Genomic DNA, 13,955 nt, shown 5'->3' on the forward strand with positions numbered 1-13,955 from the left:
TTGTTGCGTGTCAGCTATTAAAATTAAAAGTCTTCCTTTGAGCAGGACTGCAGTGTTTTTAGGATCTGGTGGGTTCAAAAGTGTTGCACATAGTAAAAGTTCATTTAAATGCTGCTCATCTGAAGTTACAAATACTTCAAAATCCTCAAATCGTGTCAATACTCAGTGCTCCAGGACACCGATGTGAGGATGAAACTACAGACTTAATGTTTCAAGTGCGGATTATGTTTGTAGTGTGTTTGGAGAAGTAAAGACAGACGCTGTGTGACTGGTGGTTTGAGCACTTTAAGATCCAAAAAATCAATCTTGTAAAAATTCTCTGTGGCAGTCAAGGTCCTTCATATGCTGCTGAAGACTGATGGCTGAGAAATCTGGAGGGAACACTCCATCATAGAGTGAGCGCTCTTCTGTCATATTCTCATTACTCTGATTTGCCAGAAACGGCATCTGGGAGACCTGTAGTTTTACAACATAAAGGTTTTTTTTTTATCCTACAAATAAAATACCTTGTGGGACAGAGACAAAGGAAAGCAATAAGAGAAGTGGGTACAATTAAGTGCCAACAAGCTAATAAAAAAGGCTGATAAAGCCCACAAAAATTAAAGACCAATGATTGCAGGTGAAAACCCTTTTATGCATCAACAGAGTGTACTACACTGTATTATTAGACCTTTTCATTATCTAACATAATGGAGTGAAACACAATGTAGCATATATTGTCTATCATAACAAATGACAAAAACATGCATCATAAAACATAAGTTAATGTAACAGTTATGTGAGGGATTTTATAGCATAGGATTATTTTTAACAATGCAATGCACAAATATATGTTTAAAGCAACATAAGCCAGCCGAACCTGTTGATAAAATTATTGCGATGTAATACAAACCATGCATTGCAGTTTTAAAAGCTGATATATTACTGCTTTATGCTTAAATTTTGTGCTTCCATGTACTAAAACATCCCTTGTGTTGCTGTCAGAAGCATTATTGCAAATAATCAACAGAAGTCTTGTGATAAGGGCATCTCATATAATATTATACACCTTGATTGTCTGAGTGAATGCATTGTATGTGCTTTTCATTCATTCAGCTTGGCATGCCACTCTAAGGTGATTCCTGTTTATCAATGTTTTGTGTTGTCTTATACAATCATTAGCAAGCAGTGTTGTTGCCCAGTCAGTGTGAATTTTATGTGACGTAGATGCTGGACGGTAGTGGTTGCTGGGAGCAGTTAATGTTGTTTCATAAGAATCTAAGAAAATGTGATATTCAGTAAGACCTGTTTTATTTATGTTACCAAAGGATGTTTTGCTATCTTGATTAAAAAAAAACTGCACTACTTCAATAATATCATCCATACCTTTCTGTTGTTATTCTACATGGATAGAGGTGTGTACCTAGTTAAACAGGAAGATTATGTATTTATTCTTTCATCTGCTCTGATTCTTTGTTTCTAGCTGGGTGAATCAGCCAACAGTGACCACACTGCTGGAGGAATTTCTGTAACACAATACATCAAAGTCTGGCAATAAATGACCCCAATTAAAATTTGGTTGATCTGTAGGATTTTTTAATATTTCTGCATAAATATGATCTAAAATGTAATCACATTTTCATACAAGTCCGAAAGATAGATAAAGAAAACCCTAACTTAACAAATGTGATGACAATGTTATACTTTCTTACCGATTCATTGGGTAAACTAATTCAATATTACATATTCAAAGGTTTGCATAGTTTAGCTACTCAGATCTGAGTGGCTAAACTATGCAAACCTTTGAGTTCATTGGCAGAAGCTTTCTTATTGCATTTCTATGTACAGCATGTTGTTCAGTGTTTTCCAGATGGTTACTGACATAAGCCAATGTGAGAGAGGCCTTCAGTTGTTCAGAACATAGACTGTATATAAAGTGGATGTAGCATCTGCCTCCAAAATTGAAGCCCACCCGGAAGTGTCAAAAACTTGCAATATCACGCCGTCCGCTAGGGTTGGCTCCAAAAAGCTTTGGCTCCATAGACTCCAATTCATCACCGGAAAAAATCAAATTTGATAGACTGATTTTCTACAGCTCAGGATTTTTTCCCCGTTAGTTTTCATGGTCAAAATGAGAGATCAGGTGGTCGATCTTGAAATAAATCAATACTGAATTTTAAATAAATCGTTAAAGTTGGCGGTGCCAGGGGGCGTGGCTATACTTGATTGACAGTCCCATTGACTGGTCCTGCCCCGAGTTGCTCTCCGGTCCAGCCTGTTTGATGACGCTTTTTACGTCACTGGCTCCAAAAAATCCAAAACGGCGACCAGGAAGTAGCAAAATCCGGGCTTAATTTTCTCGACATTGAAACCAACGGGTGACGTCACGGTTAGTTCACGCCTGGTTCAGAAGTTAGTTTGGGTTCCTGTGTGACCTCCTAGATTATGTGCCTTAATGTTGTAGTGAGGGCTGTATAGTGACTTGGTGATTAGTACTGTCGCCTCACAGCTGGAAGATCCTCAGTTTGCATCCCGTCTTGGGCGTGGGATCTTTCTGCATGGAGTTTGCATGTTCTCCCTGTGCATGTGTGGGTTTTCTCTGGGTACTTCAGCTTCCTCCCACAGTCCAAAACATGCTGAGGTTAATTGGTGCTTCTAAACTGTCTGTAGGTGTGAATGTTTGTTTGTTTGTGTAGCCCTGTGATAGACTGATGAGCTGTCCAGGGTGTCCTCCCCTTTTTATATGAACGATGATATGTCATGAGCAAAAGTAGCGGTCAGCACCATGGCTGAGCATTTCCACTTTAACACTGCAGTGCACCGATGACCATCAAAACACAGATTCATGCTTCTGAGGTTTAATATGTAACAAACCTCAAGAACCAGTCCTGTCAAATTGCAGGTTGGGCCTTTTTGTATACTTCTTCATCAGAATGCTTCTTTCTTCTTCATTCTGTTTCGGTTATTATTCTAATTATACAACTTACCATCGTGACGTAGGGTAGATTAGCAGTGTTTAGGTGAGCTGGTATACTCAAGCTGCATCAAACAGTGAAGGGGTGTGTGGAGGTTTATCTGTTTTGAATGTTATCAAACCATACAGTAACTGCTATCATCTTGCATTCTTCCAATACAAATATACCAGTAGGGGCTTCTTCCACTGTATATTGAGCTCATTAGTTTCACTGTGACTTATGTTTTTACTGACTGTTTTTCATTCTGTGTTTACTTGCATGTTCAATTTTTATTTGATTAAGTTTGGACCCCAAAACTTCTTGGTTAGATTCTGGTGCAAACATACCCTGTCGCTGTGTTTCCTGCATGTTACAAAGCTTCATTTTGTACGTTTACAGGGTGAGAACATTTTACATGCAGTTATTCATATGACCACAAGAGGTTGTCAATGTTATCAGGGTTACTAAGTGTTTATCAGTCATCAGAGAGGATGACAGTACACTTCTTCTGGTCCTGATGCTAGTATTTGGGAATAATGTGTGATAATAACAGTGATTTAATGCTAATTGTATCTGAACTCAGTTGAAGGTAGAGGCGGGGACTTCATAGCACTGCACATTCAGATGAACGTAACAGTGCAGAGTTTGATCTAAACCAGTTTAAGGCAGAAAAGCATTGTTTTCATGGAAACATCTCAGAAAAATGTAACTTTATTACACAAAGATGAGGTTTTCGGGGTTAAATTAACAACCCGAATGGGGCTTTAAATGATACAGAGTGACCACCAAAGATCTTCATTCTTTTCTCTGGAAACACTTGACTCCAATTTCAGCTTCATATTACCTCCTAATCCTTTTCATATTTTTGCCAGTCTGAAATATGTAATAATGGATTATTTTCCTCAATAAATAAATTCTAAAGTATATGTTTTTTCATTTTTTAAATTGGGTTCAGTTTATGTATATTCCAACCTTGTATGAAAATCTGATGATATTTTAGATTGTAATTTTTCAGAACATTTAGGAAGATCTAAAAAAGTTTTTACAAACTTTCCAACAACACTATGCATTTTTTTTAAATGCTTTCATATACACAAATAATTCAGATTTAAAAAAAAAACAAAGTCCTAACTATACTTGATTTTACCCAAATGGAACTTACCATGCCATTAGTAGACAGTATGCAATTTCAGCATTCACAGACATCAGTATTTTTTACAGACGCACGTAAATATATAAGTCATCAGAATGACTGATAGGTTTCAGAGTGTGAAATTGAACTGTCTGGGTGGAATAAACACATGTATTTTCTGCCTCAAGCTAAAATGTTTTAGTTCCAAGCTTCAAGAAAAATAATGACTTGCCCAGAAATAATCTAATGATGAATGTGCCGAGGCCAGAATGCAGTGCAGCTCCAGTTCACGACAAGGTGACTCACCAACTGGATTTCATCATCCATTCTTACACCCGGAGAAACATTTTTAATAGTATTATATAAATTTAAAGTAGTTATACAGAGCCACAGAAACCAGAACTGTGACTTCTTCAACGTATTTCTATGAAGCAAAGTGTCACAGGAGCTGAAAATGTGTGTATAAACAATCTCAAAGTTCTGCTTAGATCTGCAAACCCTTGATGACCCGAGCTGCCGTCTTTCCTGCTGCATTATGCATGTACAGTACAGCAAACTGATGCAAATGACAGGAGTGGTGGTGCCACCTCAAATGCAGTGGGCTTAATCAGATTCCATACTGCACTAACAACTTACATTGGATCAGATATTGGTGGTGAATACTGAGGTTCAGTGATGTCGTTTAGGAAATAGAATGTAATGATTTTGGTACACTGAGTGCAGTAAAGACAGCTGTCAGCTCTAATGGCTGTTTTATTCGGATGCTGTGATTTATTTGGTGATTATTAAATCAATATTTGCCTCCTTGAATACAGTATGTGTGCAGTGTGTGTGAGAGAGTCTTATCAGTGTCCAGGGCTCTTCAGGCAGTGTGGGGTTTTGAGGGCCACTCTAATCTGGACCCAATTGTGACTGATCCAGCTTTCTTTCTGTCTGCACTCAGCATGCGTGTGTGTGTGTGTGTGTGTGTGTGTGTGTGTGTGTGTGTGTGTGTGTGTGTGTTTACGAGTGTGTACAGTGTGTGTGCTGATGCAGACAGTTTGTCTCACGAAGTAAACTCAGATTAATCTAACCAACAAGTTTGTCCCAAAGTGCTTGCCGAGCAACATGTAAACAGGAGATAAAAACAAATCTGTGTATTACTTTGTGTCTGTGTGTCTGAGTAAAGGATGATGTGGTGACAGCGGTGACTCCGTTTCCATTTCCTCCTTGCAGTACAAGTCACTGTGCTGGCATTAATTATGAAAAATAGTTTGGTGTACCGAGGCTGAAATTGCACACACTGGAGAGACTTATGATGAATGATGTTAAGAGGAATGTGTCAGCTGGCATCCCGTTTGGTCTCCACAAATAATTGAAGGCTAGTGTACTTTGTGACAGAAACATGGTTTATGAGCTTGGTGCCAGTGTAGCATTTCAGATCGCAGCCTGTGGGAGCAGCACCGTCATCTTTTCTTCACCACAGTGGAGTCTGACAGGACTTCTAGCTCATTGTGTTTTTCCTGAAGAAACTGATTCAGACTTTCATAACATCAGGCATACGTCATCACACCTTAATGCAGTTTTCTACTGAGCTTCCCTTCCTTTAACCTGCCTAATTTGCTTCTACAGCATTTCAAGCTGTCACAGTCACAAAATTTCCATGTCTTTATTCTTTTTAGATAAGTGATATTGGCATCTTTGACTGCCACTTTTTTTTGCTGCAAATCCCACACACTGCGTCCTCCACTTTACTGTGCTCTACATTTTTCATTGGCTTCAAACGGTGCCCATGGTGATGCTGTGGTGTTTGGGTTTGCAACTAAATCCTTGACATTAATTTCATTGGATGCTTATGAAGAAGCAGGTGGTCAAATATCAAAAGCATGTCGAGTTAACAGTTGGTCACATGACACCAAAAGAGTAAAAAGGGGCACAAATGGTGGGAAATGGCTTGAAAATAGTGAACGAAGCATGGCATTTTAGTTAATTTCATTCAGCTGTTTTTATACAAGTAAATGGAAAGGATTATTACAATTATGCAAAATGATCAAGGTCAGATGAAATAATTGCGATTAGGTGATGCTGTATTAATCACGACAGGCCTGATAACTAGCTGGGACTTATGCTGTTATGAATAAATGAAGAATAAACAATGATAGAAGAATTCCCTTTCATTGTTTTTGCATTTTAAATGTCAAAATTGTTAAAATCTTTCAAAAATTGAAGAAACATGGGAACATCGTGCCAATATGCAGCAACATCCAGGGCTGAAAAAGTTTTTGGCTGTGCAAGTGCCAAAAAGTGTAGTTCCACAAATGGCCACTTCAGATTGCTTCAAAAGTAACACAATCCCCATAAACCCTCGTATTCAGTTGTCCAACTTTGCAGCAGAAGTAAACATGTTTGCAGTCTGGCACTAAAAATATGTCTATAGCTAATTTCATTATCAAGGATGATACCTTATTATTTAGGACATGGCCCACCTCAGCTCCACTCACTTTCCATCCCCCATTTTTTCGTCAACTAGGAATTTGAAGGCATCAGATGCAGCCAAGATGGTGACATCGGAGATACCACACTCAGCTTCAAAACTACTCCTCTGGAAACCTGCGAGTGATGTCACAGATGGGTCACCAACTTTTTATGAACAATCTGAGTGAACTGATGGCTTTCATCCAGATCTCAGTCAGACACAGTGGAGCCATTTCTGCTGTACCACTGAACTCAGCACTGGGTTGTGTGGCAGTTTAGTTGATGTGACCATAATGATGTGACAAGGCTTTTTGTCAAATGTAGAGATTAACAAGTGTTGAAGAGTCATTTTAAGCCACAGTATTTATTCGCCATCCATATGTGTGGACATGGAGGACAAGAATGACTCTGAAGTTCCGAGTATATGAAAAAGATGGATGACTGATGGAACCTTAAAAAAACTACAGTCAGTTTCAGTGAGAAGCTGTCACTATTCAAGGGAGATCTTAAAGGAGACTCATCACACATCCAAGTCTGTATGCAGGGCTAGAAAGAAGTTTGCTGACCAGACTTCTGTGGCCTGCTTCCCATCTCTGCTTGAAGCTCAGCACGCATCTCACATTTACCATAAATCCTGCATAGGCCAGATGCTGCTCTGAATGAATGTCTTATTTATGTGTTGTTGTGGCTTTAGTGATAATCCCCCCTGCAGATGGGGCGGTCAGCACCAGAGTGACAGGTTTGTTGTTCTGCTCTCCCATCATGGTGTGCTGACAGACGTCATCCATCACATTACATTTACAGGACAATCGTCTCGCACGAAGACATAACACACACATCAGTCCACTCAGATGTCGAACATCAGAAATCATAAGTGACAGGCTGAGAAATTAGCTCTGTGTGCGTATGCTGGAAGCTGTGAGCGTACACCAACCTGCACACATTTCTGTGCCCATGGTTCTATTTCATTTATTCCTTCTTTTTTTCCATTATCTCCTTCCTTTCTCATCCCACATCAAAGGGTCTCCCGCCTCCACCCCAATCACGGCTTTGACATGTTATTATCAGCAGGAATAGATTTCGCTTCACCTGGACAAGCCTCAGCCTGCAGACTAAATCCTCTAACCGACCAAGTCCCTCGCTACTAAATCACTTTTACTGCTGCTGTCCCATAATGCTGCATGTGTGTGTCTGTGTGTGTGCATGTGTGTGTGTGTCTGTGTGTGTGCATGTGTGTGTGTGTGTGTGTGTGTGTGTGTGTGTGTGTGTGTGTGTGTGTGTGTGTGTGTGTGTGTGTGTGGGCATTTCAGGGTGGATGGGAGAGAGACTTTGCTGAAGAATGAGTGAGTCCAATGAATTTGAGACAGTAAATGTCAGTGTTTTCATTTGAGTACTATGACTCTTGGTCTTTTTCTAATTATTCATATTATTCACAGTGAAAGTGAACATGTAGTCTGATTGATGTCTATGATATCTTGTAAGTTAAGATGTGGTAGTGAAAGCATAACATATTGAAGGGGGTTGTATTACACCGTTTTTAGATCGTTTTTATCTACACCCCTTGTTTTTCAAGTGATTCCTAAGGGGGGTGCTGAATTACAATCGCGTTCCACAGTGAGATGTTTTTCCTGTTCTCATGGCGCCATCTTGTGGCCAAAAATGGTTACTTTAGTTAAACCTTTGTCTCCGTCTTTTCATGCTTCCTTACCTCTTTTCTCATTCACCTCATTCAGCGGTGTGACCTCTCACCTTTGAACCCTGATTTGAATTCTCTCCACCTGTACAACCCTCAAACACTCTTCTGATGTAAGTCTATCTATCTATCTATCTAATCTATCTATCTATCTATCTATCTATCTATCTATCTATCTATCTATCTATCTATCTATCTATCTATCTATCTATCTATCTATCTATCTATCTGTCTGTCTGTCTGTCTGTCTGTCTGTCTGTCTCTTTTTCTACAAAATAATCTAACAAGCCTTGTTATTTTCTTGCTTTCAGGTGTTAAGCAACTTTGCAGAACGTGAGTATATCAGCATAAATCACAATTACAAGTGTAGTCTGTGAGGTGATTGCCACAAGGCAAACTCATTTTAATTTAGTTTTATTGGGTTTGTTTTTCTGCGTTTGCGAAATGAAATGCTGTGATTCAGTTGCAATAACTGAGGTATTTAGAATTTTTCTCAGTCGCTTTAATGCATTTCTCAGATCAGAGTTGAAATTCTCAAAACTGCTTGTTCAATCTTCACATCATTGTGTCACTTGTGCACATCAAGAAAGCAGTTTTCTCATTTCTTTGAACAAGTTGCAAATGCTTTGGTGCATCCATGCAAATGATTCTGTACAATTCTCTGCTGATTCATACATTATCGGCTGCTTATGTCATGTTGATCAAAATGTATTCTAGTGGGTCCCTGTTGAATAGTCTCACCCTCCACAACATTTAGGCATTAGTTCATGGCATAAGTCTTTACATGCAAAATGGTTGAATAAGTTGTCATAATATGACAAGGATGTTTCTATACATTTCCATTAGACTTTTAAAAAAAATCTGTCCTGAATTGGTAAATTGCTCCCAGGTGAATCTTGAATTTTTCTAAGAATGGAAATGTGTAAAGGGTGAGGGTTTTCTGAAATGGCTCAAAGACACAAGGAAGATATTCATCATGTGGATGAGAATTTGTGTCCCAACAGACAGGAATGTCAGGAGGTGTAGGAAGACTGCACAGTAATTCCTACAGCACTGCATGTACAGTTTTCCCTGAGGAGATTGTGTTATGTTCAAATTTCTACTTTTTTTTGTTTTTTTTGTTTTACTTTTCTTCTTTGTTCTATGCAGCGCTGTTTTCTTTCTGTTTTGCAATACCTGTCAACAAATTTCAACAGCAAAAGTCTAAATATGAATCTTGTCCAGTCTCTTGCAATCAATCTCCCACATACACTAAGGTGGAACTTACAATTTGCAATAATTAAAATCAAAACTTCAGCCATAGTTTACATCAGAACATCCCTCCAGAGTACACTGGTTAGAATGACAACATGAAGAAGCAATCTGACACAGGGACTTGTCATTCTGATGCCACTGACATGTTCATTGACACAGATATTTACTTTTGAGAGATCAACTAAGGATTTTGAGCACGTGACTGGCTTTTGCAGGTAATCCATGGTGTTTTTGCTATTTGTACAAATTGTTTTGAGAAATGCACTTTCTGTTTTGCAATTGTCGAGAATGATTCGAGAAATGTCCCAAAGCGACTGAGAAAAACTGTAATACTACATCAAAATAAAGCAACGTTTTTTTTTAATTTTTCTATTCAGACATTTGGTGATAAAGGCACCCAAGAATCAAAACAGAGATGTAATAATAACAGAAAAATACAGACTAGCAACAAATTAGATGAAAAACCTGAACCTTTAACACCTCTAGTGGGTGGTCATTTTGCTGCCATAGTTTCAGTCCACTTCTCCCTTTTGACCAAAGTGATCCCCTTTATCCTATGGTGTAACATTTCTATATAGATGGGGGTGGTCTCTTGCCCCCATCCATAAAGCACAAGTGGTGACTGAATGACTCCTTGGAAATTATGTAAATCTTGTTTTGTGGCTTTCACAATGACCAGATCGCAACCCAATACAACCCTTATGTGAGATTTTGGACCAACATGTAAAACTACACTCTCTACCACCACCAACATCAAACTTAGAGAATCTTTGAGAATCAATACCAAGGCTCATTGGATGGTTCTTGTAGCAAATAGTAGCCCAAAGCATTACTAACACACTTTATGTTGGTTTCTCCTTTAATTTGTTAGCCATCTAGAAGTAGAAGCGATGCCACTTTGTTGCAGATTTCAGCTACACAAACAGTCAATATTCATGCCTGAATTTAGGTCATTTACATTATGTAGGTTTTCTAACTAAAATAGATTCCCATAATTACAGAATGACCTTTGGAGTCTGCTCCGTTCCCCTACCTACAATGAACTAATTACTTTGCATGTGTGCTCACTGTGATGTTGACCTTTGTGTTCTTTGATTAAACTTCACATCTGTTGAGCAGTACAAAGGCTCTCACTGATGATATCACTCTCTGTGCCTGTGTCAGAGTTTGATGGAGAGCTGGTCGGATGACAGCTGGAACTGTTGTCATAACTGGAGGAATACTGGCCACAGTGATACTTCTGTGTATCATAGCCGTGCTCTGTTACTGTAGACTCCAGGTAGGCTTTGGTAGACACATGATGATAACTACTGGTAGCGGTGTTCTTGCTAGAGAAGGTGAGAAATAAGTGAATATACAGTGTGCACATTTCATACTGCAAAGTTTATAGAAAATATATAAAGATAATTATGGTGGGTGCTTGTATAGCTCAATGGGTTAAGCAGGTGAACCATGTATAGGGGCTGGTCTCTGACACAGCGGCCCAGATTTGATTCCTGCTTGCGGCCCTTTGCTGCATGTCTTTTCCCCATTTCCTGTCTATCTCTAGCTCTCCTGTCAAATAAAGTCTAGAAAAGGCCAAAAAATAATTAAAAAAAAAAGAAGATATTTATGCAATGTTTGCTATTCAGTTTCAGTTCTGTATTTCAAAGATACTATAGAAACGCAAAGTTCACAGTGTACATGATTAAAACACTGCATTTGCAAATAATCTTTGAAAACAAAAAAGAAAATTTCCACCAATTCACACTGCAGCTTGTCTTCTTTTAGTTATAGAAACCTGTACTAGTAGAAAGATGTAATAAAGGAGAAAAATAAGATTTTATGACTTGGGAATAGACTACGTGATTGTTTTGTTGCTTTTTGTTTGAAGTATCGTGAACTTTTTTCAGACTAAAGCTCTCTCTCTGTAGTACTACTGCTGTAAGAAGAATGGGTCTGACAGCGGCTCCATCTCTCAGCAACATTTCGCCTGCAATGCCTGCAGTGTCTCTGGCCTGGACGGATCGATCATCACCCCACTGTCCATGTCGCCGCCAGAGCCACCCAAATCCTCCAATCCCGCCAAAACCCCCGGGGGGCGTCGCAGCTACTGCCCCAGCTGCTCGCCCTACGACTCCCCCTTCTACATCCGCACCACCGATGAGATGCGCAACGGTGGTGAGCGCATCACCTACATGCCCACACACTATGACAACCAGGCGTTGGCGATGCCGCTGCCCGCTGTCCGAGGCTCCCTGCTGAGGGACACCCAGCGAGGGAGGCCTCCTGATTTCTACACCAACACCCGAGCCATCAGCACCGAGGTGTGAGCACCCCATCACCCTTCCACACACAGACACACACCAGCACCACCATTAACACGACAATAATTTGGACTCCTATTGCAGCTGCCAGTGAGGATCTGCTGGATGAAGGCTCACTGTTTTTGGAGGTTACATTATCACGTTTATTTAGGGGTTTTGAATGATTTAACTGAGAACTGTCTTAGCCAGTTGTGGTGAGTGGCAAGAAGGGGCCCCTTTCAAACCCGGCTCCCCACTTTATGCCCCTAAATTTAAGTTTCCATGTTCACAAGTATACTGATAATTTTGTGATTGATAGTAGACGTTAAACTGTCTGTAGGAAAACCTCCCTTTATCCTCCCGCACGAAGGGTTTGGTTATACACTGTTGACTGTTACTGTGTCTTTACTGACTGAGGGCTATTTTAGATCATCATTTTTCCATGCTACATATCTTCCCAGTGACTGCCAAAAATGATGACGTGTGTAGCAAGTATGAAGCAATTTTGACATGCTAAGCAGAATGAAATGTGTCTGAAAACAGTGGAAAAGGAAAAGTCAACATCTCCTGTGTAGTTTTGTGGCTCTCTGCATAAAATGAGGAGGCGGGCGGACGATTGAAGATTTCTCTATGCAAGCTGTCTAGCAAACTACCGCAGCTCTTCATCTCCAGCCATCTTCTTTCAGCAGTCTTCATCTCCTCAACTCTCCCGGGGGAATTCTGTGAGCACTGTAGTGACATATTGTGATGCTGCACATGTAGATAGACTTACAAGCATTTAAAACTGGATCGTGGATACACAGCAGTTGAAAACCCCGTGAGCTCACAGGTCCAGCTCTGAACCTCTTGTTTCTCCCCTGATGTGGAAACCTGTGAACAAGCAAGGATGCCTGAGCCTTTGAATGCAACACAGTGGTAAGCTTCGAATGAACTGACTGAATTTCTCTTTACTGACAGAGATGCAAAAAGTTTCAAATGTAAATATTAACCGGAAAGCAATGAACGCATTTCTTGATCCCATCGTGTTCTTGGCAGAGAGAGAGAGAGAGATGCACGCTGGGATTTGAACTTGATACATTTTGAATGAGGGAGTGCCATTTACTGGTTTGTGCTATTTTGTCTATACACTCCTTCTATATTCCTCTAGTACTCTCATATTGAACCTTTGAAATGCAAATAACCATGAAATTTCTTCTCATTCTTTTTTTTTCATATGATGAGGAAGTCGGTGTGCACATTTATGTGGTTGAAAACTGTCTCACAGTGCTCATTTGCTCATTTTCTTCCCAGCATTGCTTGCCATACACTATAATATTTCCTGTGATAACTGTCTTTATATTTCTGTGTACAGCAGGGTTCAGGTAAGCCGAATAAACAGTGCAAGACGCCTTTAGGACTTGCAGGGTGTGATAATGTTTGGAGAGTTTTGTGAGATTTTTGGATAGTGCTGTCTTTCAAGCATTTTTCAGCAATGCATAATTAGAACATTTTTTTTAGCCACTGCTTCATTTATTTCTTGATTGATTGATTTTTTCATCAATGAATCTCATCATTAAATAGATTCCAACTGCAGTGCCATTACGCTGTGCATCTTGAAACCTCTCAAAACCGCTTTATGTTGGAATTATTTTTCTCTGGATAAACTAACATGAGCAAAGAAATGTACAGAAGATTGGCAAAATTAAAGTTTTTCACTGAAGGTCAATGTCTGATCTGCATTCAGTGAGATAAAAACCTGTGTTTCTCCATGTCACTGTCCACCACCACAGGCTTACTGTCATCATTCATTTATTTAGCCATTGTATTTTATTACTTATTTAACCAATTAACTTTGAAAACATAAAAAAAAAGATTTTTAGAAATGTGCTTAAAACAGAAACTGTACATGATAAATACAGAAACAGTAATATTTATTTGATGGTGTTAACTTTTGACAATTAAAGATTTGTAACTGCTTGAATTGTGTTTTTGTGTGGTTACTGACAAGTCACACACACATGCAAACACTCATATATGTCTATGCAGCTGTGGAAATAATTATCAGACCACTGTGCTAACCGTTTTCTGCCTCTTCCTCTTCTTTGATGAAGCCATGTTAATGCTGTAATTGTTTAACAGCAATGATAAACTTTGAACATCATTATCAGTGTTAAAGGACTGTTATGTAGGGTTTGATGAAGAAAAACAAGTCGTGTATTAATTAT

General features: G+C 39.3%; 1 protein-coding gene across 3 annotated transcripts in view; it reads left to right on the plus strand.

Moving 5' to 3' along the window:
- The window catches only part of fam163ab (family with sequence similarity 163 member Ab), a 32,998-nt gene extending 19,287 nt beyond the window's left edge, over positions 1-13,711 (plus strand). The window contains exons 2-5 of one of the 3 annotated variants that reach the window (XM_022219135.2): positions 8,253-8,325; positions 8,524-8,545; positions 10,631-10,745; positions 11,380-13,711. In XM_022219135.2, the coding sequence (XP_022074827.1) occupies positions 10,653-10,745; positions 11,380-11,778 (492 nt within the window). In that variant the 5' untranslated portion in view covers positions 8,253-8,325; positions 8,524-8,545; positions 10,631-10,652 and the 3' untranslated portion in view covers positions 11,779-13,711. Of the gene's footprint in view, positions 1-8,252; positions 8,326-8,523; positions 8,546-8,565; positions 10,746-11,379 lie in introns of those variants that run through there. The other 2 variants (XM_022219149.2, XM_051947394.1) reach the window with 2 other exon arrangements.
- The last annotated feature ends 244 nt before the right edge of the window (positions 13,712-13,955 follow it).

The sequence above is a fragment of the Acanthochromis polyacanthus genome, chromosome 4 (assembly GCF_021347895.1).
Source record: "Acanthochromis polyacanthus isolate Apoly-LR-REF ecotype Palm Island chromosome 4, KAUST_Apoly_ChrSc, whole genome shotgun sequence".
NCBI lineage: Eukaryota > Metazoa > Chordata > Actinopteri > Pomacentridae > Acanthochromis > Acanthochromis polyacanthus.